The following is a 27,395-nucleotide window of genomic DNA, read 5'->3' as shown; positions in this document are numbered from 1 at the left end:
TGCCTTGTTATTGAGCATTGCTAATAAGCTTAGGAGCTTTGTGCTTTTGCTTACTAGAATTATGTAGGAGCTCTCCGATGTGTAAAATACTAGTGGTATAGGTTTGTGTGATCTTGCTCATTGAATTATATAGGTGAGCTCTAACTAGCCCGGCACCTTTGTTGCCTAACTAGGATATTTATAAGGTGCTTGTGAACTTTGATAGATGGGTGTAGTTTTGGCTAGACCGAATTGTTTTAATTCCGTATTCGTTTTGGTTACCCGACGCGATTAAATTTAGAAACGACTATTCAACCCCCTCTAGTCGCCATCCTGACCTTACAACTACTCATGTCGTTGTGGCAGGACCATGCCATAGGCGTGGCACCTATTGTAGATGTCACTGTAGCAGATCTTGTGTAGGGACACATCATGATTATTAGTATATGTCTAATTAGCTCTATTGCAAAGGCCAAAAAGACTAGACGTACAAAAGTGTATACACATATATAGAAAACCCCTCCAAGTAGAGGGAAAGTAAATATATGTCTAATAACGATGTCTCCAATCGGCCGCCCATGTTGGATCCTTGACCGTCTCCTTGTATGGTGTGGGACACCGGGTGCCAGAAGGTTGTTCGCTCGAATGAGTCTACCTTGTGGCGATCCGAGTGGTCCGCTTTCAGCCTGGCATGTCCAAGTGACGATCAAGCTACTGTTTAACATTGTTAGAATATTTTTGTAAATATTCTAAAGCATGTATCATTTTATAAAGAAATAAAATGATTATTTAAAAATACCTTGGGAGAATTCACTAGTTGTATCATCAAGATTTATAGAAAAAATCTCATGAAACTCTATAAAGTATAAACATGATGAAAGTTCTGAAAATTTTACTTAGAACAAAATTAAACTAATTATAATTCGGAGGGTATATATAAATGCTTCGAGTTCAAAAAAAATTAAAATAAAAGAAGTAGAAACTAACGGGAAAGGAAAAAAAAACAAACAAACATGCTTGAGCCTGTTGCCTCCAGGCGCCGACTGGCCCACCTATGGCTACATGCTGCACTGCCCAGGTAGTTAACCAAACACACCCGAAATACCAACATAGATAACATCACTTTATTTGAATTTTGAACGCTGTCATCAGTACACATATACGTGCAGCAACAACTATTATACAGTGTTGCAAATTTACAGTACAAAATATACAATAAATCAATGATCAATTTACAAATACATCACCTACCAAGATAGAGAATGACGAAAAAAAATCAATTCCATCCAAAGAATCCTTGTTATCAAAATTCCAAAATCAAAGGGGGGTAAACCAAACCATTTGCTTTGTAACAAAAGAATTTATACGTGCTGTACATATATACACCTAGCACCAGCAGCAGGCCCTTGACGTTGCCTTAGCACCATTGCATCTAGACTACGAGTCTAGGAGAGTTCTTCGCTGGACTGGGCCCCTTTGGCGACCTTGACGAACACGTCCTCCATGGTGGTGTCCGCGAGGCCCCAGGCCTGGACCTCCACCCTCTTCTTGAAGCTCTCCACGGCCATGAACACATCTGAGATCCTCGCTTCCTGCTTCGGCAGCTCGTACTTCTGCGTCCCAGACAGATGGTACACCTTCCTGGAGCTTGGTGAGAGCTTGCGCACCAGATTTTCGACCTCTTGTTCGAACTCGGGCAGTGTTGTCATCGTCAGAACATAGTACCCTCCGTATCTAGCTATGAGCTGCCACATGATTTTGTATGTCAATCTCCGTTTGAACAGAGCTGCTGCAACCATAATCAAGTATGTATAATGTTGTGGTATGGGAATACCTCTTTGGGCGTGCCTATGCACTGGAGGCTTCCATCCACCATGATACACAGTCTATCACAAAGAGTTTCAGCTTCTTCCATGGAATGCGCTGCAAAGGTGCACAAAAATAAGTACAAAAATCTGTGGTTAATATTACAACAGGAGAGCAAATTATGGCCAAGCAAAAGCTATGGAATGATCACAGTTTTCTTGTCTGAACATTACTGGTGAGAATGATTGCTCTATCCTGCTTTGCTTGCTTCACAGCGCTCCAGAGACTCTTCCTAGAAGCTGGGTCTAATCCAGTGCTTGGCTCATCCATGTACACGACCTGAGGCACAATTAGGAAGTGTCAGAAGTCCCTACATGTATCTTAATGGAAATGTGAGATTCTGTATAAAGTAGTACTTTAGCATCTCCGATCAATGAGATGGCGACACTAAGGCGCCTCCTCATGCCACCACTGTACTTCTTCACTTGCTTATCAGGAGCACCCCCATGAAGCAAATTTACACTCCTTAAAGACTCATCAACAGCCTGCAAATATTGTCATTGCTGTAAATTTCTTCTCAAAGCTGAAGCTTCACCAAAGAAAAGTACATAACTGTTTCACATAATCCAATAGGAGAATGTAAACAGAACAACAATTTCACAACATCCAAATAAAACTAATTTGATAATAAAATAGGTTCGGCTGGTACAAATTTGCACTGTAGTTCGGCTGATTTCGGTTGATTCAATAGTGTTCTGTGAGAGAGAATAAGCTGAAACAAGCTTTCGGCTAATCTGGTCTTGGATTGTTTCAGCTTGTTTCAGCTTATTCTCTCTCAGAGAACACTATTGAATCAACCGAAATCAGCTGAACTACAGTGCAAATCTGTACCAGCCGAACACCCCCTATTTTATTATCAAATTATGTGGTACTTCCTTTGTTCCAAAATGTAAGGTATTTAAGTTTTGTCCTATGCCAAACTTGTCTAACGTTTGCCAAGTTCATAGAAAAATATATTAACATCCACAATACCAAAGAAATGCACCATCAAGATGCAAGTCTCTCTCAACTCACTGTTGATGCTAGAGCACTCAAGAACACAGTGGGATTGGTGCTGCAAGACTGCGGCTTTTTTGTTTATGTTGCCTAGCAAAGAGTTTACATGGTCAGCAAGCCATAAGTCCATAACAACCGGCTAAAGTGGTCCTATTCTCTAGCTCACGACACCACTAGGCAACTGACCCACTAGCTCTACTTCCTGAAGACCAGGACAACTAACCAACTGCTAACAAACCTGAACAGAAACAACTGAATGACTTTGAAGCAACTGAAAGACTAAAGGACTCTAACAAACTCAACAGTAAGCTAGTAGAATGTGCACGGAATACTTCCATCACAAGACATATGTTATCGTGGATTTAATGAAACTAATTTGATGTTGTAGATGGTGTGCATTTTTCTATAAACTTGGTCTAAATAGAGAAATTTGACTTAGGAAATTGAAACACCTGACATTTGAAACAGAGGGAGTAAGCATTTGATATACATGTGAATATGTGATTACTTACGAGATCCAAAGACGAACCACTAAGGCCCTTCAGTCGGCCATAAAACTGGAGATGTTCCCTGCCAGTTAGTGTCTCCCAAAGCATACTGCATTCAAATAAAGAGCATTGTTTAAATTGATTTTTTTTTTGTCCCGGACAAAAATATTACTCAGAACATTTCAGGAATAAAGAAGTGCATATCCTACTCATTCTGTGGGCAAACTCCCATGCTGCTGTATATCTTTTCCATGTCATTTTGTATGCTGAAACCCCGTACAAATGCGTTTCCTGATGTTGGCTTTACAAACCCAATCATCTGGCAGGCACGAGAAGGATGGATCAACACCACAATGGATTTGCTATGGTACTTCTTAATAACTGTGGACCATCCAATTTAGTAGATCATGATGGTTTTGATCACTTATTACCTCCTAATCCTAGGAGGTAATTAGAGAAATATATATTTATATATCTTTTATTCTGGAAAACAGTGAAGATAATTAGGAAACATAGGCAAAATATCTTGGAATTATATCTAAGATGCATGTGGTCAAAGATCCCAACGTGTAACCTTTTTTTCCCAACAAATATAACTCTTCATATTGTGTTCTTTTGTTGGAACATAACTCTTCCTTGCAATGTTTTTGTTTGAACTCGACATATGTAATGTATTTGTTTGAACGTGGCATAAGTAATTTTTCTTTTATTGAATAATGTGCTAGAAAAAGGCAACACTTAGAGGTGGGTATGCTAATGTGACTTATTGTAATAGATGCATGACATGGAGATGAAACCAGAAAGAAAACCGTTGGGGCGTAAGCCTCTTAGCGACGCGCCATATCGGAACCCGGATATGGTGTTAAATGGGCAAGGGCCGGGTCGGCACCCCCTTGGTGACGCGTCCTATCGCGATCTGGGCATGGTGTCAAGTGAGCAAGGATCGGGTCGTCGCTTCCTTAGTGGCACGCTACATCGGCGCCCGGGTGTAGTGAAAAATGAGCAAGGGTCTTCACATCTGAGTCGACGGGTGTGAAGGGTAAGGAAGCTATTTGAACCAACTAAGATCCGTTTAGGTAGTTGGAATGTAGGGTTGCTTACAGGTAAGTTAAGAGAATTAGTTGATACCGTGACTAGGAGGTGTGTAAATATATTATGCGTTCAAAAGATTAAATGAAAGGGTCAGAAGGCGAAGCAGGTGTACAATACATGTTTCAAGCTTTGGTACACAGAGACAGTTGCGAATAGAAATGGAGTAGGAGTTTTGATTGATAAGAGCCTCAAGAATGGTGTGGTGGGAGTGAGAAGGCAAGGAGATAGGATTATCTTAGTCAAGCTTGTCGTTGGTGATATTGTCTTGAACGTAATTAGTGCATATGCCCCCCAAGTAGGCCTCGACGAGAGTGCTAAGAGACAGTTTTAGGAAGACTTAGATGACATGATTAGAGATGTACCTAGTAGTGAGAAGCTTTTTATAGGAGGAGATCTTAATGGACATGTAGGTACTACAAGCGTAAGTTTTGAGACAGTTCATAGAGGTTTTGGGTATGGTAGTAGGAATTAGGAGGGGGAGTAACTTCTGGACTTCGCGGTAGCTTTTGACCTGATGATAGCCAACACTTTCTTTAGAAAGAGAGAATCTCATCTAGTGACCTTCAGTAACGGACAACACTCTAGCTAGATTGACTTTGTCCTCGTAAGAAGAAAGGACAAACGGGCATGCTTGGGTTGCAGGGTGATACTAGGGGAGTGTGTTATTTCTCAACATAAGCTTTTGGTGGCAGACTTTCGTTTTCTGGTGCGTGCCTGTAGAGATAAACAAGCTAAGAATGAAAGAACAAAGTGGTGAAAACTGAAAGGAAAGACGTCAGAGATATTCAGGGAAATGGTTATCAAAGAGGGCTCTTGGAAGGAAGAAGATGACATAAACAACATGTGAGAGAAGATGGCAACCAACATTTGGAAGGTGGCCTCAGAGGTGTGTGGAGTAACCAAAGGAAGTGGAGGCGAGGCTAAAGATACTTGGTGGTGGAACGAGGAAGTCCAAAGGGCTATTAAGGAGAAGAAAGAATGCTATAGACGCTTGTACCATGACAGGAGTGTGGACAACATAGAGAAGTACAAGGTGGCAAAGAAGACTGCAAAGCAAGCTGTAAGTATGGCAAAGGGTAGAGCGTACGAGGATCTCTACCAACATTTGAGTACGAAGGAAGGAGAGAAGAACATTTATAGGATGGCTAGGGTTCGTGAGAGAAAGACAAAGAACTTTAACCAAATTAAGTGCATTAAGGATGAAATGGAGCATCTCTTGGTAAAGGAGGATGAGATCCGATATCGATGGCAAGAGTATTTTGATAAATTGTTCAATGGTGAGAATACGGACACAACCTTTCAGTTGGATGACTCTTTTGATGACACCAATAGGCGCTTTGTGCAGAGAATCCAAGAATCTGAGGTCAGAGAGACGTTGAAAAGGATAAAATAAGGTAAGGCGATGGGATCGGATGGTATCCCAATCGAGGTGTGGAGATGCCTCGGGGACATAGCTATAGTATGGCTAACCAAGGTGTTCAACCATATTTTTCGATCGAACAAGATGCCTGGTGAGTGGAGAAGAAGTATATTGGTACCAGTCTACAAGAATAAAGGGGATATTCAAAGTTGTACTAATTACCGGGGAATTAAGTTGATGAGCCATACTATAAAGCTATGGAAGAGAGTTATCGAGCATCGCTTGAGAGCAATAACGCGGGTCTCTATGAACCAATTTGGTTTCATGCCCGGAAGGTCAACCATGGAAGCCATTTTCTTAATAAGACAAGTTATGGAACGGTATAGGGAGAAGAAGGAGCTACAAATGGTTTTTATTGACTTGGAGAAGGCTTATGATAAAATACCAAGGAATATTATGTGGTGGGCTTTAGACAAACATAAAGTTCCAACGAAGTACGTCGGACTCATTAAGGACATGTACAACAATATTGTGACTAGTGTTTGAACAAGTGATAGAGACACGGATGACTTCCCGATTAGGATAGGACTACATCAAGGGTCAGCTTTGAGCCCTTATCTGTTTGCCTTAGTGATGGATGAGGTCACAAGGGACATACAAAGGGACATCCCTTGGTGTATGCTTTTCGCGGACGATGTAGTGCTAGTTGATGAAAGCTGGACAGGAGTGAATTAGAAACTGGAGTTATGGCGGAAGACTTTGGAGTCTAAAGGTTTTAGACTCAGTAGAACTAAAACTGAGTATATGAGATGTGACTTCGGCACTACTACTCAGGAGGAGGAAGATATTAGTTTGGAAGGTTTAAGTAGTGCCTAGGAAGAATACCTTTCGATATTTAGGATTAATGTTACAGAGAGATGGGGATATTGATGAAGATGTTAGCCATAGAATCAAAGCAAGGTGGATGAAGTAGCGCCAAGCATCTGGTGTTCTATGTGACAAAAGGGTACCACAGAAGCTAAAATACAAGTTTTATAAGACGGTGATTAGACCCGATATGTTGTATGGTGCAGAATGTTGGCCTACACAAAGACGACATGTTCAACAGATAAGTGTCGCGGAAATGCGTATGTTGTGTTGAATTTGTGGTCATACAAGAAGGGATCGAGTTTGGAACGATGATATTCGTGATAGATTAGGGGTAGCACCAATTGAAGAAAAGCTTATCCAACACCGGTTGAGATGGTTTGGACATGTCCAACGGAGACCTCCAGAGGCATCGGTGCGTAGTGGAATCCTAAGTCAGAATAGTAACGTGAAGAGAGGTAGAGGAAGACCGAAGTTGACTTGAGTACAGACAATAAAAGGAGACTTGAAAGGATGGAATATACCCAAAGAATTAGCCTTAGATAGAAGTGCTTGGAAAACAGCTATTCACGTGCCTGAACCTTGATTGCTTCTGCTGGGTTTCAACTCTAGCCTACCCCAACTTGTTTAGGACTTAAAGGCTTTGTTGTTGTTTTTGTTGTTGTTGTTGAACAAAGGTAAACATGTGTGAAACAACTTTGGAAAAATAATGTTTGTAATCATAACGTTGTGATTTTCTTTTTAAAAGGATGGCTCTATACTTTTTGAAAGTGTAATTTGGATGAATTATGCAATACTATTCCATTTATGGTTTAGCTACCGTACAAGACAGCAATGAAGAGATAATCATGCAAGATAGAAGAAAACATCTGGTTTGTTGCCGTATGGATTAGGTGTCGTAACTGCGTGCATGCTCCAGTAACCATTATGGCAAGGAAGGTAGGGGATGGCCCGAGATAGCCGGCCTTTTATCCTTTTTCCTGATTTTTTTTTTTGTAGTTTCATCTCTATAAATATGGCTGCTCATAATAGATGTTGGATAGCGGATCGATTAGCTCGCCTTCATCTCTATAAATATGGCTGCTCATAATAGATGTTGGATAGCGGATCGATTAGCTCGCCGAGGTCTCCCTTACCCTGAGCGCTGTCCTTTGTGTGACCAAGCAGCAGAAACCATTGATCATCTCCTCGTTCTCTGTGTCTTTACAAGAGAATTCTGGTTCAGTTTCTTGTCACAAGTTGGCCTGCAATCCGTCTCCCCTCAGCCCACTGATCTCTCATTTTTTGATTGGTGGGATAGAGTAAGTAATGCTACTAGTGACACAATTTTGCAAGGAATCAATTCTCTCATAATTCTTGGGGCATGGACTATATGGACTCATCGCAACAGGTGTGTTTTCGATGGAGCAGCCCCTGATATTGCAAGAGCCCTGATCATTGCTGGAGAAGAGCGAAAACTTTGGTCGATGACTGGGGCTTAAGAAATTTCCCTCTTGACTACCCCCCCCCCCCCCATTCAGAAAGTTAGGTTCCTAGTGCTGGTGTTGGGCGCCCTTTGATTCAGACATGGGCGTGCTTGTATCCCAAGGATCAGAGAGTTTGGTGGAGTTTGGCGTGAGTTGGAGTGAGTTGGTGTGAGGGCTTGCCTTTTTGGCTGGCCTGGGGTGTGTTGTATGGGTTCTTTCCCATTTTTACTTCGCAAAGCTCTCCTGCGTTTTTCGAGAAAAAAAAAATCTTTTCTATAAATCAAGAACTGTGATTTATTCATGCTCTTACCTCCTATGGGGAAACCGGAGTACCATAGCAAGGCCCATACCACAATATGGGTTGGGAAAAAAGACAAGTCATTTGATAGTCTTCATTGTGAGATTTGAGGAGCTCGTGGTTCAAGAAAGGCTAAATTTCCTGGCAATGTGTGGCTCAAAGAAAATATAGAAGATTGCGAAGAAAAATACTAGGATGAATTAAATTCTAACTAATCTGTTTTAAACAAAAATAAAGCATGTGAAAAGAGTGGACTAGAAATTATTCTATTATTCACAATCAATAGAGCTTAGATAAAGTGTATCATGTAGAGGGATATGATGACAAACCATGCTAATAAAAGAGCTTTTTCCAGCTCCATTAGGACCAAGAATACCAAGGCACTCTCCATAAGGCAAAGCAAGTGATACACCTTGAACCGCAAACTTATCAGGGTTACCATCTTTTCCATGATATACTTTTTTTAGGTCATCACAGACAACAGCATAGCCACTAGTTTGTTGCTGTAGCACTTGATCAACAGTCTCTCTCTGAGGCACAAATAAAGTAGTACGGTGACATCTGAGACTCAGATTTGCTCACAAATGATATGAATGAAGTTGCAGACTAAATTTTATTCATAGGAAAAAATATATATAGTTATTTAGAGTAGTTTTTTTTTAAAACAAACCAGGCAGAAGAGCTGCCGATTATATTAAAAAGGAGATAACTTAGACTAAGCAAATACAACAAAGCAACAAAAGTTATTAGAGTAGTGATAGATATAAAAAAATAATTCAATAGCCAAATCCAAAAATTTTAAAGTACACCTAAACAATACTGGGAGGTGGGAAAATTTTAAAGGGAAAAAATGGCTACATAATAAGAAACTTACTTCTTTGATAATATCTAGCTTCTCCATCTCTATGTGAACATCCTTATCAGCTATGTCATTAACAGTTATCCTTCTTGAAGTGGGGTCCTTCTTTAGGAGATGTTTGATTATAGAAAGGAGACTAGATCTGTGTCCAACTGAAGAAGCATGGTCGAAATAATATGCAACAGGAAGCAAAACCAACCATTCTAAAATAATAATGATTAACACATCTCTCATTCCATTCGTGTGGTCATTTAAATCACTCCATCGCATGCCAGGGCTTCCTGTTTCTGAAGATCTAACAGCATACTGGCCAAGCTCATATAGTCCTCGATATAAAGAAAATGCAGGTATTATCTCCAGAACTGTAATCCAGTGTCCTGTAATAGCATGGAAGAAATATTATGCTATAATTTTAGATTGATCCATCAAAGAACCACACCTGAAACATTTTGGAGAGAAGCAGGAAATGCAGCATCTACTTTCTTATTATTCATTCATGATTAAAACCATAATGTGATCTTATGATGACAATTGACTTAGCAATACAGTTATGTGAATTTTACACAAAAAGAGACTGTAGTATTTTAAAGTGATCACTAAACTTACTTGGGAATTTTCCCCCTTCAATAAAATTGCGAATAAGATATCCTGCCATCAACCCTGACCCAAATATGTACAGGTATGCAATTGCTGGTAGCAATAAGATAACAAACAAAAAAACATCACATATCTTCCATAACTGAACAAATTGGTATGAACACAGAAATAAAATGGTGCAGTTTTGTTATACCCTGAGCAGTGTTAACTTTCGAAAAGAATGATGAGGCTAGGAAGGCCAATACAATCTGCAGATTAATGAAGCTGAAAAAGAAAACAAACTGTATACTGTAGTCGTTTATCTTGAAAAAGTTCACACCTGCAAAGTAACAGCTGAATTAGATAAACAGCTTCAAACAAAGTACATTTTTGTTAAGATGATCATTGTTGGATATCCTACCTATGACGGATCCGAAAATGACAAATACAATCAGATACAATGTGGAGAAAATAAGGAAGTACATATAGTATATATTCCAGTAAGGGCCATCCCCAAGTCCATGCATTTTCATCATTGTTCGGAGCTTGTGTTGCTTCTCATATACAAGGTAGGTCAGCATAACCTGAATTGTAGTTCAAGAGTATTTTTGTTATTGAAATCATGAATGGAGTTTAAAAGTTTTTGTGATGCACATTGGTATTCTGTGTATATAATATGTTACTCACAGAAAGAAACCAACTCCAATAACATCATACCGGAAAAAGCAAGACAACAACCCATTCGAAAAATAGTGGACCGGCGACAGCAGAAAAATCAAATGTCAGACGGGTGGCTTGCTTAGGCATTTCTTTTGTGAAGTCGAGCAACATATTTACGCCTGAACCTTGAATAAGTTGGAGATAGGCATTTGATACCTGAACAGATGTCAAGATAATGTGTTGTTATTTGAGGGTAACTGACTGTATAGGTTCTTTGATTGCATTGAAAAATGAGCAAGTAAGACTGTAAGAGTAATAATGTATCTTTGTTTTTAAAAGGTGAAATCATTCTAGCAATAATGAGATTAGTTCCATAAGTAAAAATGTTAAACAGAAGATAAAGTTATAACTGAAGCACACACAAAAGCAAAATACCCTACTAATATATGTTAAAAAATATTAAAAACTATATATGGCTGTGCATGCTCATCAATTCATCATTATTTGAAAGGGTTAGCATTTTACAACAGAAAATCAACCTTTTCAGTGGGTTAATAGGAAAATAAATATGAGAAAACTTCAATTTTATATCAGTGAAGTAAATGACACACACCGCGTTCAATGAGCGTGGAATGCGCAGAAGTGCAAATGGCATTGGAATGAAAGAGGCATTCTCATACGTCGAGTTATACAAAGCAAGGACATTAAAATGCTTCTTGTTTGAGTCTTGGAAATCATAGCCTGCAGTAACAGAGGTGGTTAGAGGTACTCATGTTTTTTAATGCTCAAATATTGCACTATAGCACGGTAAGGGGAGGTGACATACCCATCGCAATTTCATTTATCCCTTCAGCAGTTTTCCCTTTCCGGTAGCCCTGACATGTTTCCTCATTAATTGTTGCCGAACTGTTCCGCCACAAGGGTAAACCTTGAACACATTTTATCTCTGCCAAAAATAAGTTGTTCAAGTTTGAAATGCTTGTAAACAAAATATCCCCAACAAGACAAGAAGCATGTAAGTATGACAATAAGAGGATGAAAAACATTCTGGAATGCAGAAAAATCAATGATAATTATGAGAAGACAATGCTGGAAATTGCATGGCCCAGGACTCAGGATAAGGATTTTTTTCTCAAACTATGCAGGAGACCTATGTATCATTTCCTTAAGAGAGAAACAGTACAATGAACCATGTTTGAAAAAAAATGGACTTGAGGAACAACACCCAAACACACACCCAAAAACAGATTATAAGCTCACCGCAACTAGATAAGAGGCATGACCAAAAAAAAACTGACCACACTGGTGTTTAAACCCCCAGGGTCAGCGACCTAGCTAGGAGATCAATGAGTTTTGAAGCGCCCGCCATGCACCAAATGCTGCATTCATCCCCCATGGTCTGTAAAAGCTCCTGAATATTTGGTGACGCTCCTTCAAACACACAAGAGTTCTGATGCTTCTAGATTTCTCATGAAACTAGGATAATGAGGGAATTCAGTCCCTTCCTCAACTCCTTTGGCACTCTTACGGAATAATCATTTTTTCCTTTTTTTTTATACACTTTGACAACTAGTAAGGTCCATGGCAAGGAGGTTGGTGATTGGTCCACTTATTTCTTAGGGGCCACTATTCGACTAAAAGACAAGGAAAGAACACAATACCTTTCTGGGCATTAACAGAACCGACGTTAATTGGGATTGTAACTGAAGCACTGGACTTGCATTGTGGTTGAAGAACATATATAGGTCGAGCCGAGATAAAAGCAGGTTCAACAAATCCTGTAGAAGATCCTGGTACATCTGTACCCTGGATTTATATATTAGAAAGTTTTTTTTATTTTCATTATTGGCAAAGCATTGATAGAAGTACTAGCACAGAGATTTCAACTTACAAGCAAAAGACTTGATATGCTTGTGTAATCAGAAATATTTAAAAGCGGTGAGCTTGTGAACAGGTTCTGCATGATACCTGACAAACAAAGGGGTAAAGTTGAGCAGTTGAGTTTTTGAGGAACATGGTTAATAACTAAGAATCCTGTATTAACTGTATTTGGGGAATAAAAGAAGATGGTCCAAACTGCTTACTATTAGATAGAGTCCTGTTTGCTCCAGCAAAGGGTATACTGACAACACATGATTGTGTCTTTCTACATGACTCGTCAGGGAAGCCTGTAAACAAGCCAGAGGAATCCTGCACAGCGCGATACTCTGGGAGGGGTACTTGCACGAGAGCAGGCCATTTTGGAGGATTTGGAATGGGGCAACTAGGTGCCTGATCCAGTGTAGAGTACTGAATTCCACACACATTTTGGCAAGGGCCTGTGCCATTGACATCAATGCACTTGCAACCACACCTGTATTTCGGCTTATCTAGAAAATTGTTGATGACTCTTTGAAGAACGCTGATTATGAGACAGAGATATATGGGAACTATGATTAACCGAATGGTTCCCTTCCTATTACGTTTCTGCAAGATGACAAGAAATGGAGCAACACCTGTAAGTTTGACTCATACAACCAGTATATAATTAAAGAACTATGGAAAATGCCAGTGCCACTATGTCATTAATAAACCTGGAAGGATCGCTTGGCATGTCTTAAGCTCATAAGATGAAAAGCGAAAAAACATCATTAGAGTAGAAACTTCAGTGCAAGTGGCATCACTACGTCTTTTGATGTTTAGAAACAAAATTTCATATACTGTGGACAGTGGACAGCGATCTCAATTCTTTCCATTTTGACTTACAACAAATCCCATCCAACATTGAGGACTTGTTTGGTTAGGAAGGAATTAGATCAGAGCCCTCTGGATTGGCAGGGAAATCAGCTGATTTTTCATTCTACCCCGAAGTGTTTGGGCCTCATCCCCGTCCTCCCAATCCCTCAACTGCCAAAAGGACAATTGACCACAAATATGCCCAAAATTTCAACAATAGCAGAAACTATGGAGATAAGTGTCAAAATTGTGGCCCTTCATTCAAAGAGGCACATCTGCGCAAAGGTGCAATTAGCCCTTGCCCTTACAATATAATACATCACCATAAGTTCATAAGTACTAATATACAATGATGTTTTGTTTTTCTTTTATTTTGCAAGGAAGATTAAGCAGTATTTTCTGAAAAGGGAATAAGTGGCCACTTCAACCCATGACTTCCTGCAGCACACGGCCAAAAGAACATCCTGTAATGATTGTGATCCATAGAAGTCTCTTCCTCAACAGCAGGACAATGAAAACTGAAACCACATGTCCACATGCCCATTTGGCAAGTAAAAGTCTTTTTTTCAGAAAATAGAAACTTCTGGCCACTGTATCCACACTGAGTCAAGACCCAAGAGTTTTGTACTTTTGCAAAGTCGTTAGCCTGTAGCACTCAACCCGAAACGGGAAGCCAATTGGTTTTGGTTAATCCAATTATATATTACCAAAAAGAGAGGGAACCAGAGGAAAAAAGAACTGAGGGAAATGCCAGAGCCCAGAGCGATTAGGGATCAGACCTGGAAGATGAGGTTTTTGCGCAGGAGAGCATTGGTCTGCGACGCGAAGCACGGCGGCCTTGGCGCAGCCGCCACCCGCGCCGCGGCAGAAGGCAGCTCCATGGTGCCCCGGCAGTTCTTGGTTCGTCGCTGTTGTTTCAATTCCTTCTCTCTGCGTGGACTTTTTTTTTTCTGAAGGCTTGGACTCGATGGAAGGAGGAAGAGAAGCACAAGAGGGGGGCAACTAGCATTAGCTGTTAAGATCATCAGAAGGGGGAATTTTATAGAGGCGAATGGACGAGAGATGCTGCGTCCCGCCACAGAGGAAATTTTTTATAATTTTCGGGTCAAACTCTGCTGCTCTTCTACCTTAACCATTTCGGTTTCTTTTTTTCCCTCGAAATAACCATTCCGGTTTCCTGGTGTTATTAGTTGGTGAAAACAATTTGCCAACTTACGAAATCGTGAAACGCGCGCGAAAAAATCCAGCATTTGAAAAAAAGTCTTGACGTTGCAGGTTTTTGGTTAATTGTTATGATTATCTGATCTGATGAAGTGTCGCCTCGCATCACCAATCCCCACGGGCGTCATAGCAGACTGTTTTCACGCGTTTATACCATAATAAAATGTCATCACACGCAAACTGTTTGCGTCATTTGTTTGCAAGCTTTACTTTCAGGTTTCAACAGACGTATGCGCATCTTGCCATCTCTGACGATTCTTGTGGCAAGTCTTGTTCCTCCGAGACCGCTCTTATCCGGAAATTCTCAGTTACGTCTATGTACGCGGTTCGTTGAATTCTGGACGCGATTCCGCTTTTTTTTACTAGCTGGTCATGTGTGCTCAGAAAATACAATTTATCATTAATCTAAAAGAGGCTAAATTTATATAAATTTAGCTAAAATTAAAATTAATTGACCTCTTAGGAGGCTAGATTTACTTTTTCTTTTAATTGAGACGGAGGAGTATAAATATACACGAAACACCTTTGGGCTCGTTCGGCTCCAGACGGATTTCACTGTGCGTGGATAGAAAAATACTGTTCACTCTCTCCTAGATTTCTTTAAATTTATTCAGATATCTTCAAATTTCTCCCCGCGAACAGACAGCGATCCGGCCGGATCAGATCAGTCAAAAGTTGCTGATAGTGTCGATATTGGCTTTTGGGGCGAAGCAACCTATCGAGTGTCCACGTGGACACGTGGGACGGGATTTCATTTTGAGTTTTGACGTCTCTAAAGAGTCAAGACGATGCCGCATGATTCGGCAGCTTAGCTAAAAAAAATACAATAATTAATACAACTATGATCCCTTACAATGTGCTCGCTCGTGGAAATTTCAGAATTGACTTGCGCTCAGCTGATTCAAACAGCGAGCAGCGTAGAGTACCAGTCTCCACACGCTGAGGCCGGAACTAAATGAGAGAAAACGGCGTGTTCGCCCGGTCATATTCCAGCTTGTTTCAGCTTGTTTTAGCTTATTTTCTCTCACAGAATACTATTGAATTAGCCAAAATCAACCACAACTGGATCAGCCGAACAGAGTGTCCTAATTTATTTATTTATTTTTTTTACAAAATTCAATTCATTTTTTAGAGCATCTCCAAGAGATTTTGTAAAATAAATCTCTAAAAAGCACAATTTAGAGAATCTCTAAAGTAGATAGCTCTCCAAATTACTAGGATACCACAACAGCTTCTTTAATCCACTCTGTAATATGCAAGGAGCGAAATGCGCGTTGCTTTCGTGGTGGAGTCACCCAAGTGCCGGCATTCCTGGCAACGATCAAGCGAGAATCGGAACTGTGGGTGCAAGCCGGCGCAAATAACTGGCTGTCATGTGCAGCGAGTAGTAGCCTAGCTAGCTAGTGTATTCTAGGGAGGGCTAATGCTTATCTATAAAACTTTTTAGCCCTCTAGAGCGTCTCAAGGGCGTGCTGTAAACAAAATTCTCTTTTTTAATATAAAAAATGCGTAAATTTTTTTGTGTGATCGAGAGAAAAAAAATCAACTCTGTAATCCATATTTAATGGGCCACATCGACTGGATCCGTTTCTATCGTTATTCACACGCGCCACACCGTGATCCAGTGCAACACGGGCAAGCCCTCGTCGGTGCCGCAAACCATCCGCCGCCATTCGCTCGTATCATTGGTGCCCCCATCCATCCGCCATTCGCTCGTATCATTGGTGCCCCCATCCATCCGCCGCCATTCGCTCGTATCATTGGTGCCCCCATCCATCCGCTTGTCATCGTCAACCACCTGCCTGCTGTCCGCCAGGGTCTGCAGCTGGCCACGGAGGTACTGCAGCCGGCCACGCCAGGGTCTGCAGCTACGGCAACTTACGTCACGACTTACGTCACGTCCGGCTTGCTGAATCAGAGCTGAAATTAGTCGAAAAATACGGTTATAGTTGAAATATTATGAAAAAAACACTGTTCTGAAAAAAGAAACCGAACAATCTGTTTAATTAGTATCTTTGTTAAGGTGTTAGAAAACTTAGACAGAGAGATGTAGTTTTGGCTAGACTGTTAGTTTTAATTTCGTATTTGTTTCGGTTAGCCGGTGCGATTAACTTTAGAAAAGACTATTCACCTCCTCTCTAATCCATCATCTCGACTCTACACGTGGTATCGGAGCTAGGTCTCTCATTTGTGGTCTTCACCGACCCGAGAGGATAGTGACTTACGGTCTAGATGTTGAGTGTCCATAAATTTTTTATGGCACACACTTTGCACGATGAAAAAATTGGATGATTAATAATTTTAAGTTCATTTGCCCTCAAACGTGGTGGATCATAGATGTGGACTTTTCTCATGCGCTGGACAAAAAGAATGCAACTCAAGCGCAAAAGAAATGCCTACATCTCGATTGCCAAGCTACTAACATTTTCTATCAATCTATGAAATATAATATATTTGGTGAGATCATAGATATGACATCCGCCCATGAGATTTGAATTTATCTCAATGAAAAATATGGGACAGTCTCCGGTGATGAAGATGATGAGCCCATGGAGGTGGCGCATGAGGATGTAGAGCATGACCACAACTTGATGATTATGGAAGATTGCTCCACCTCATGGTCAAGTGATGATGATGATAGATCAACTACAAGTTCATTTGACAAGGTTGATGATGATACCACAAGTGATGGAAATGATTATGCTACTCCATGCACACTTGATGATGGTGATGATGGTTTATGCTCGAGCTATGAGAGTGATGCTTCTACAAGCTCTCCATCACCACATTGCTTTATGTCACAAGGTGACACAAAGGTATAAAATACTAATATGGTTGATCATGTTGATTCATATGATGAGCTTGTAGATCAACTTGCTAGCATGACCATAACTTTAGAAAATGAGAAAGCTAAAACATTGAAATTGAAAAATAAAAACTCATTTCTAAAGAATTCATGTGAAGAACATAAGCACTTACTTGATGTTCTTAGAGCTTCACATGATAAGCTAAAATTAACTCATGAGAAACTTCTTGTATCTCATGAAGAATTATTAGAACAACATGCTTCTCTCATTAAAGCACTTTCAAAGAAACTTAAAAAGAATGAGAGCTCATCACATGAGTCAAGTGACTAACTCTTGTGATGTAGGGAAGAAGCATGTATCCACCTCTTGTGATGATCTATTAGCTATGCCATATTCTTCATATTTAGATGCTTGTTCTACTTATATGTCTTGTGAGACTAATATTTTGAACGAGAACAATGAGCTCAAAAGAGAAGTGAAGAAATTAAGCAACAAGTTAGAGAGGTGCTATAACTCTCAAGTCACCTTTGAGCATATATTGAAGACTCAAAGAAACTTTGGTGACAAGAGTGGCATTAGCTTCAAGACTAGCAAAGTCAATCATTAAGAAAGCCACAATAACATGAGTGGCATTGGCTTCAACAAGAGCAAGATCAAAGGCAAGAGATGGGGCAAGAGAAGATATGAAAGAGAGATGAAGAAGCAAGAATAAGACTTGTAAGCTTAGACAAATCAATCTAGTTCAAGTCAAACATAGAAGCTCATGAAGATGACTAGTGTTCAAGAAATGGTTATAATTGACAAATCCTACAATGAGTGGTTCCATGATTGTTCTTACACGTGATATATCTAGATTATTACCTTGTTACAAGTAGCATTCATACAAGTGGTATCTAGCATATCAAATGGTGGTTCCACAAGTGATCCTCAACTTTAAGTGATCATCAAGTGAAGAAAGTTTTCTCACCAACAAGAGTTCAAGTTTATCAAGTGGAAGACCCATGCTATGACATAGGGGGAGGTGCCCCACCGACTGGTATCAAGGTCAAAGATCCTATATGTGGTATCTCAAGAACTTTACAAGTTGTGCCATTCCAACATATGTGGTGGTGTCTATAAAAAATGCAAGATTTAAGTATCAACCATCTACCCTAATACAATCCTTTATATTAATAAGAAGCACACCTTTTATGGAAATTAATGACAAAGGGGAAAAAGTTGGAACAACGATATGTAAATGCATCATGGGGAGAAGTAGAAGTTGGACATGGACAAAGAGGGAGCAACATTGAAGAATGGAGAAGGATCAAAATTCTTGGACAAGAGAAGCACACATGGACAAGAGAAGCACATAAGTAGGGGGATCAAGCTCATGAACTTGATCGGTTGCATTTGATATGTGCATATTCATGTGCTTGCTTGCATTGCATAAGTTTTAAATTTGATATGCATGCTTGTGTAGTGTATGCCAGCTATAGAATTTGAATGATGATTTGAAAACTAGCATGTATAGGATGATAGCTAGACACTTGGTATGTTTTCAAGTAATACTAGTACCTTGCTTCTAATTTTGATCTCACAGGGTATCTAGTGTTTTTGTTTCCAAGTGGTATCTAGCTAACCATGATGCTAAGGATGAACTTAAAGGTGTAACTCTGATGGTATCACACTTCAAAGGTTTATTCTATATACCTTAGCATCATTTTGGTGGTAATTACTCTCCCATGATTCCAATCCATGCATATGTGCAAGTTTCAAACCAAACACTCTAGCACATATGTAGGGGAGCTAATACTACCAATTTGGGTTTGTGGTACTTGTCCAAAATCATTTACACATAGTAAAATTGCTTGGGCAAGCAACATGAATCCATTTGAGCTTAATTTCCATATCTTTGTAGAGTTGTCATCAATTACCAAAAAGAAAGAGATTGAAAGGTCCCTAGTTTGGTTTTGGTAATTGAGTGACAATCTAGATGGACTAATGTGTTTAAATATGAGATATGCAGGTGATTAGTCCATAGGTATACTTGTGTGAGCATCTCATGCCATGACGGTGAAGATGGCTTCGATTTGTTGCAAGGCTCACACATGTGATGAAGGAGCTCATTGCATATGACACATGATATTGAGTCATATGACTAAGGTGGAGAAGATCAAGACAAGACTTGGCTTGATGGACTAGTTGCTAGCATGAAAGGCAAGTTAGAGGCTCTGGAGCGATGGACCGTGTGGTGGTGAAACTTGAGCAGGACTTATCACCGATGGACGAAGGCAACGATGAAGAGCAAGTGAGGTCAAGATTGATGAACCAATAAGGTCATGTGATGATATGAAGTGAATCATATCATTTGTGATATTGTTGGTGCATGTGTTGCATCAACATTGGAGAAAATGAAATGGAATGCGCAAGACAAAGATATAACCTATAGGGCATTTCATTTTACCGGTTATAGGTGTGTAGAGAAACCGGGCTCGGGTGCTGCCATGGGGGCATCGCCACCCCTAGAGTGATGCCCACTTGGCCTCATCCATGAACAATAGAGAAGGGGTGGCACCGCCATGTCCAGTGTACACCGCCCCTAGGATGGCGGTGCACCACTGGGGTGTGTCTGTGCCACCGCCCCTTTTTACCCGAGGCTGGCGAGTTTGGTGTTTGAGCAAGGGGGTCACCACCATGGGCACTGTCGCCCTATGTTCGGTGCACCGCCCTATTTTTCTAGAGAGGAGGGAAACTGAGGGGTTGGCCTGGGTGATCACCGCCACCCCTGTCTGGTGACCAGTGGCTAGTTTCTAGCCATTGGAGTCAACCATTGGAGGGCACCGCCCTACCTTGTCCGGTGCCCTCGTAGACAGCAGCCCAAAAGCTCCAATGGCTCTATTTGGCTTGGATGCTATAAATAGAGGTGGAGCTCGGCCTTAGGCTAGTTGCTAAGCACCCATAAGCCTTGGTGGCTTGTGTAGGTGTGCTTGGGAGCCCTCTAACTCACATACGCTTGATAGTGATCATCCGATTGAGTGTGAGAGTGATTCTAGTGCGATTTCATCGTGAGGTTGCATTGAGTGGCACTAGGTGCTTAAGTTGCAAGCCAGTGGTGCTTGTTACTCTTGGAGCTTGCCACCTCCTAGATGGTTTGGTGGTGGTCTCCATTGAAGTACGCAAAGAATATTATGCGGTGCTCCGAAGAAGTGATTGTAAGGGGTACCATGCTCACCCCGTGGGAGCCATGAAGAGCAACGCTAGTAGAGCATGTCATTGAGCTACCCTCACTTGTGGGTAGGTTCTTGTGGTGCCCAACATATGGGCTTGGTGGGTGATGCCAATTAGCCACCGAACCACCAAGTGTGCGGTTGTTGGCGGTCCTTAACGACAACATTCGATCGCCAATTACTATCTAAAACAGGAGAAATGAACATACTTTTGACACATATGATTTATTATTGACCTATTTCTACATATATTGGAGACTTAGTGTTTGGAGGGCACATATATCAAATACATGGGAAAATTATCAAAATGCGCAATCTAGAAAGCATAATGCAGATCCTATACCAAAGAGCCAAGCAAAGGCCCAAGCAACTCGTGAATCTGGGCCGAGCACTGACGTGGACGAGGCCTAGGACCACCCAAGAACCGACCACACAAAGGCGGTCATGAGGCGGGCCCAATAGGGTGTGGGCGTACCAGGGGTGTGGCCTCACCCCAGCCGCTACCGCACCCCAGCTGCTGCCTCTCGGGCCCATGCTTCTCTGGCGGTTGCAAGCCACCATGCTTAGGTGGTTCACGGTAGTTTCCCTATTTTTCAGCGCTAAACCGACCATCTCACTAGTACAAGAAGAGGGGTAGTACTAACCTTTCAACACACATCAACATTTGAAGCCTCTACATCACTACCACACTCTTGTACTCTTTTAGCTTTTAGTAGTAGTTTGGTGTTAGCAAGAGCTATCAAGGAGGGCTTGGCTCCTTGGGAGAAAGGATAGAAATCTTGGTATGAATAATAAGAAGATTTCTTCTAAAGTCATGCTCTCATATCCTTGAAATACCATTTTTGCCCCTGTCATGACTATGGTTCACTATGCAAGTATGTAATCTAGTTCATGCTCATGCTAGACTCTTATACCTTGCTCTTCTTTAGGAAAATATAAATAGCGATACCCTGAGTACTTCTGGATGAAATGCTACAACGATAGATCCGTTCGCTTGCAGATATTTTCTATAATCGTTAAGAACTATCGTAGTTGGTGTTTCTTAGCGGCGTCGCTAAGGTTTACTCAATCTTAGTTATGATGTTAAGAAATACCAACAGACATTTCTAGCACCATTTCCGATGATGGACTTAAAACCTCCATATTTGGTGATTGCGCTAAGAAATGCCAACAAGCATTTCTAGCGCCATTGCTCGGGATGGACTTAAAACCTCCATACTTGGTGATTGTGTTAAGAAATGCCAACAAGCATTTCTAGAGCTATTGCTGGAGAGGGCATAAGTTAAAGAATCTAGTAGGACATGATCATGATCACATGTATGTAATGGTAGCCATAGTTTATGCAGGCTAATTTTGCTTGTTTTCTTCCTATTGTGGATGAAAATAGGATAGTGTATGAGTGGTTTCGACCTACCGGATAACTATATAGAAAACCCAAAGGCACTCCTATGGAAGAGCCAGTCTCATGCCGCTTCTTCTTCCGCCACTCCACCGGCAAGTGAACCAGTCACCCCCGTACCATCTGCTACTACCGCTATGGCCAAGACACTCTGCGACTACTCCACCCCCGCTGTCCCCAACATGCCCATTGGGCCCACTGTCAACACAGGTACCAAAAACTTCGAGCTATGCACTGGCCTAATGACGATGGTGTAGGCGAACCAATTCTGTGGTTTGCCAAGCAAGGATGCAAGTGCACACTTGCAACACTTCCTAGAGATGTGCGACACCATCGTCATCAAAGACATCGCACCAGCTAGCATAAGGCTCCATCTGTTTTCCTTCTCCCTCACGGGAAAGGTGAAATAGTGGTTCTACAAAGAGAAGGAAGTTGTCAGTACGTGGGACAAATGTTCCACGGCGTTCCTCGCAAAAATTTTCCCCATGGGCAAAACCAATGCTCTAAGGGGGGATTTCAAACTTCTAGCAAACTTCAATGGAATCGATCCTCGAGGCATGGGAGAGGCTGTAGGATTACATCTAGGCCTGCCCTCACCACAGGATGGAAAATTGGCTCGTGCTCCATAACTTCTATGAGGGGCTCACACCCATGTCAAAGGGGCACGTATATGCCGCTGCTGGAGGAGTGTTTCTCTCCCAAACCATCGATGGAGCTATGACTCTCATCGAGAATATGGTGGCCAATCAAAGCTAGGCGGAGGAACAAAAACAACAAAAAAGTCATGCATACCGTGAAGGAGGTGGATATGCTTGCCACAAAAATAGATTTGTTACTATCAAGACTGAATGAAAGGGCCCATGAGGAGGAAGCTATGAAGGCCACCATTCAGGCCATGGACTCGTAAATGACTTACGAAGTCTGTGGTGCGGTTAGACATTTGGGGAACAACTGCCCTGAAACCCGTGAAGACACTGCATATATCAACAACCAGTCTCGCCCGCAAGAAGGTAATTCAAACTTCAATTCAAATTACAATTCGCATCAACCTACCTTGAAACACCTGGTCCTAGGCCAGGCAAAAATAAATGAAAATATTACTAAAAAGCTAACGTATAATGATAAAATTTTAGAAAATATTAACTTTAAAATAGAAGATTTATGCTCCCCTATTAAAAATCAATTGAGCTTTAATAAAATAACTGAAACTCAAATAGCTCAATTTTTTTTCTTAGTTTTGTATTTTTTAATAATACAAATTCAAAAATTAAATAAACTAAAGAAAATAATAAAATACCAAAAAGAAAACTTACCTAAAATAATGGGTCTCCTCCCCTAAGCTGGGTATTGCTGCGGTCTCTCAAAAAGGCGGGTCGATGTGGAGACCCTAGAACAAGTATCGCCAATTGTCATTCTCCTGCTCCTAATGCTGTTGGATGGTGGCAAGGCGTTGTCCTACTTCTTCTTGCCACTGGGAATGTTGGTGCAGGATGCTCTGGATCTCATGCTGGCTCTCCTCGATGGTAGTGAGCCTAGTGTCGAAGCGAGCGTGTTCCATCTGCTGCTCATGGTAACCCATGGACGACGGATGGTGGCTCATGTCTTGATCATGATAGCCCATGGGGTGTTCATAGAAGCCACGAGTAGAGAAGGACATATGTCCTCCCTGATAGCCACTAGAGACCTCCTCATATGGCTGTTGCTAATAGTAGTCAAAGTTGTCATCCTGTCATTGCGCACTTGAGCCCTGATGCTAGGAACTCTCCGAATGATGCGGAGAAAGCTGCTCTCACCCAGCATGTTTAGGTTGGTGCATATGGGAAGATCCCGACTGGTCCTAGCCTACATGCACAAGATGGTGCACCTAGGAAGGTCCTGCTTGATCAAATCATGTGTAGATGCTGAAGGCAGGACCATCTGGAATGCGGTCCTCTCCATGGTATCGAGGCTGCGGGTAGCGAGTGATCCTCATAGAGGCACTCCTACGAGGTGCTTCCTCCTTTCTCTATGGCTTGTAGTAGGGCTGGATCGTAGGTAGGAGTGAGGACAAAATCATAGGTCTTCGGCTTCATGTAGATGTTCTTCTCTCTATCTCCCCAGAGCTTGAGCTATTTTTCATGTAGAAGAACATTCCTTTCCATGGAGGCTGATAGGGACGATGCTCCAATAGCGGGAGATGGAGGATCAACCTCTATGTTGGTGCTTGCTCGGGATGAAGAACTTCTTGTTGAACGGAATGATATCGCCCGCTTGAGCTTGCCAGCGATCTTGCTCATTTTCCTGCAAAAAACAACACAACTCATGGAACGGGATTAGGAAAATAAAAATATTAGTGGTTAGCTGTCCAAAAGTCAAGATTGTGGCATGACTTCCACCCTAATTCTTTTTAATTTCCTCTCTTAATTTGGACAGCACTACCACTCTTAAACTCTATTTTTTCTTGCTCAAATTTCAGTAGCACCTCTCTTTCTCTTTCTCAAGATTTCAGCACTACTTTCACACCCAAACTTCCTCACACTCTTTCTTACTCCAACACTACTTCTACCAAGGAAATTTCAACTATGAAATTTTGAACTAGAATTTTGAACTTGGAAGGTTGTTTTGTGTTGTGTCTGAGGCCGAGAGCAACTAGGAAGGAGTTGTATTTATAGAGGGGAAGGTAGCAGGCCAGCTAGCCCCACACCATGGCCAAATGGCCTCTCCATTTTTCTGGTGGATCCTTGCTTCGTGGTTAAGTAAATGGAGTGCTCCTTTTGGTGGATATTTGCTCTAGACGATGCAGAATGGAGATAAGTGGAGATATGGTGAAGACATGGAGGTGATGGTGGAGGTTGAGTGGAGATGGAGGTGATGGTGGTGGGCCCCAAGTGTCTATGGGTCCTGGTGCCCGTATTTCTACTGTATATATGTATGAAAATACAATGCAAAAATATTTTATGATACTATGAAATATAAGAAGATGAATGATGGTATTTTTAATTTTTACGTCGCCGCGGTAAATATTTATTTATGGGTTTTTGTGCTCCATAAAAATTATTTTCATGGGGGCTTGAATTTTTATGATGCCATGATATGAATTTTTATTTCATTTTTCTAAGTATTAAAAAGTAAACATGCCAAAGAAAAATATAACGCAAAAAGTAATTATGGATAACTACCGAGTTACCTCTCGGCGAGGGTTCAGAATTTTGAGTCCACTGGACAGGACTTCTCCACTCTGGTTTATTCTTTAGGTATATCCTTTGGTCTTAGAGATGGAGACCTTGATACTCGCTTCTCATGCCACTCTAGATTGGAGCATTATTCTGGTCTTGGCTTGAAAGTGAACCGCTCTTCCTTTCCATTAATATGGAATTTAATTTCTTCGGCTCCTACATCAATGTGAGCATTTATAGTACTCAGGAAGGGTCTCCCAAGTATGAGGGGTGTCTTCATGTCCTCCTACATGTCAAGTACTACAAAATCTATAGGAACAAAGAAATTTTGTATTTTTACCAGAATATTCTCAGCGATCCCTATAGGGTAGCAGACCGATTGATCGGCCAGTTGCAAACACATCGATGTTGGTGTGAGTGTTGAATAGTCAAGCTTATTAAAGACCTTTTTGGGCATGACACTGACACTTGCTCCAAGATCGCATAACACATCTCAAAATTCTGGCTCCTGATCAAACAATCGATAGTGGGACATCTTGGATCATTCTTCTTGACAGGTGAAGTGTTTAGGATGGTTGCACTACACTCTACCGTTAACTTGATTACCTTAGTGGAAGGCAGTAGTCTTTTGTTGTTGAGGATGTCTCTGATATACTTCGCATAGGTAGGAACCTATTTGGCATCTAGCAACAGAATGTTGATATATAACTTTTGAATTACCTCTACGAACTTACCAAACTGGTCATTCATTTTGGCTTTTCGATTTCTGCATGGAAAAGGTAGGAGGGTCGTGTCATAAAAATCTTATTGTAACTCTCGCTCTTGTGGCCCAACTTCTTCAACTTCATCGGTTCTCTTCTTCTCTTCCTACACTACCACTGGTGTCTTACCTGTCCTTGTTGGATATGGTGGATCATGAGTAGACTTGCCACCTCTTGTGGTTATGGCGTTTACCTTCTCAAGGTTAGTGGCAAAAGGTAGAGCAGCAGCCAACTGGGCTAATTGTGATTTTATTTTTTTATTATAGCTAAGTTGGTCTTTTATGGCGGAAGAAAAACTATTCATTTTAGCATTTATGTTTTCCAGGACCTTATCATTAAAAGCAAGCTTCTTAGAAATATTCTCATTAATCCTAGCTTGTTCTAAGATCAGGTCTCTCAAGGATGGTTGTTTAGAATTAGAAGAGTTATAGTAATTACCTGGGTACTTACCTTGTTAATTTAACCGTTGTTATTGATTCTATCCTTGTCTCTGTTATTACGGAGCAGAATTGTTGATGATGATATTTGCATCCTCCTGATATTTAGGGAATTCAACCCCCAAATATTCTCCATAGGTGTTTTGAGCATTGAATGCATCTTGAATGGTATGACGATCTCTCTTGTAATTGGCTTGCTATTCAAGGCAATTCAACAAGACGTCTATCTTGGTTGACAGTGCACACATCTCTTCTGGTACTTCTTTGCTCTTATTGCATAATTAAATGTTGCATGATGATCAGCCTTGATTAGAGGTTATCTTTTCCATAAGAGTTTTAGCTTTTCTAAGAGTGAGTGACATAAATGATCCTCCAGCAATAGCATCCAGTTGTTAATGGACTTTCTGATTTAATCCATGGTAAAAGCTTTGCATGAGCAACCAATCTTCCATTCCATGGTGAGGACAATCTGAAACGTATTCTTAGAAACAATCCCATGCTTCTAGAATGGTTTCTCCCTTCTGCTATTGAAAATTGGAAATCTTTCCTCTTAAGGCATTGGTCTTACCTACAGGGAAGAACTTTTCTAGGAAGGCCTTTAAACACTTTGCCCATGTGTTGATGTGATCTTTATTGATGTAGAACCACTGCTTCACCCGTCCCACAAGTGAGAATGGAAATAAGCGAAGTAGTATGATGTCTTGAGCTACGTCCTTGATGACAACCGTGCTACTTATCTCTAGAAAATTCTGAAGATGAGCACTAGCATCTTCATGTGCCTTTCCACTAAATGGGGTAGCTTGCACCATGTTGATGAGGCTTCGCTTGAGCTCAAACTCGAGGTTGGTAGTTCTGAGTGTTGGTCCAGTGTGAATGTTTTTGGTGCTTGGAGTAGAGAACTCACGCAGGGTCTTGTTGGTCATAGCTTCAAAAACTAGTGTTGAGCTTCCTCTTGATTTGGTTGATCCTGATTGATGGAAATTATTGGTAAATCACAACCAAACCTGTAATACCCTGTATAAGATATGAACAAAGACAAACAAGGGTAAGCCTGCTAAAGCAGAGGTGTTATAATTTTATCAATAAGTATTTATTTGGTCAATTCTCTTAGCCATGTGCCCCTCCCCGGCAACGGCGCTAGAAATGCTTGTTGACATTTCTTAGCATCACTCTTTACTAAGTTG

General features: G+C 41.0%; 1 protein-coding gene and 2 non-coding genes across 3 annotated transcripts; 1 reads left to right on the top strand and 2 right to left on the bottom strand.

The window, feature by feature from the left end:
• Nucleotides 1–1,205: 1,205 nt before the first annotated feature.
• Nucleotides 1,206–14,251, bottom strand: LOC136529841 (ABC transporter A family member 7-like). The gene is made up of 18 exons (XM_066522897.1): nucleotides 14,002–14,251; nucleotides 12,592–12,973; nucleotides 12,399–12,475; nucleotides 12,169–12,313; nucleotides 11,334–11,453; nucleotides 11,121–11,248; nucleotides 10,565–10,723; nucleotides 10,269–10,431; nucleotides 10,062–10,187; nucleotides 9,878–9,961; nucleotides 9,287–9,648; nucleotides 8,742–8,942; nucleotides 3,539–3,648; nucleotides 3,354–3,438; nucleotides 2,202–2,330; nucleotides 2,019–2,124; nucleotides 1,814–1,902; nucleotides 1,206–1,724 (listed from the first exon to the last, which is right to left on the bottom strand). Exons 1-18 carry the CDS (start codon nucleotides 14,245–14,247, stop codon nucleotides 1,425–1,427), a joined length of 3,012 nt encoding a protein of 1,003 aa, XP_066378994.1. The 5' UTR covers nucleotides 14,248–14,251; the 3' UTR covers nucleotides 1,206–1,424.
• An 8,105-nt stretch (nucleotides 14,252–22,356) lies between these two features.
• On the bottom strand, nucleotides 22,357–22,463 carry LOC136530043 (small nucleolar RNA R71). The gene has a single exon (XR_010777551.1). It is a non-coding gene; the product is annotated as a small nucleolar RNA R71 (small nucleolar RNA).
• A 4,199-nt stretch (nucleotides 22,464–26,662) lies between these two features.
• LOC136530236 (small nucleolar RNA R71) lies at nucleotides 26,663–26,769 on the top strand. Its single transcript, XR_010777720.1, has one exon. It is a non-coding gene; the product is annotated as a small nucleolar RNA R71 (small nucleolar RNA).
• The last annotated feature ends 626 nt before the right edge of the window (nucleotides 26,770–27,395 follow it).

The sequence above is a fragment of the Miscanthus floridulus genome, chromosome 19 (assembly GCF_019320115.1).
Source record: "Miscanthus floridulus cultivar M001 chromosome 19, ASM1932011v1, whole genome shotgun sequence".
NCBI lineage: Eukaryota > Viridiplantae > Streptophyta > Magnoliopsida > Poales > Poaceae > Miscanthus > Miscanthus floridulus.
Note: the sequence above shows the minus strand (reverse complement) of the source record. Positions and strands in the feature narration are given on the sequence as shown.

What these genes read in the sequence shown, in the direction of transcription:
- LOC136529841 (XM_066522897.1), bottom strand. Translation starts at nt 14,247, where the DNA reads ATGATCTTAACAGCTAATGCTAGTTGCCCCCCTCTTGTGCTTCTCTTC. An exon ending in GATAAATGAAATTGCGATGG is followed by an intron (nt 11,249 to 11,333) that starts GTATGTCACCTC and finishes CTGTTACTGCAG; the next exon opens with GCTATGATTTCCAAGACTCA. An exon ending in GAAAGTTAACACTGCTCAGG is followed by an intron (nt 9,962 to 10,061) that starts GTATAACAAAAC and finishes TATTGCTACCAG; the next exon opens with CAATTGCATACCTGTACATA.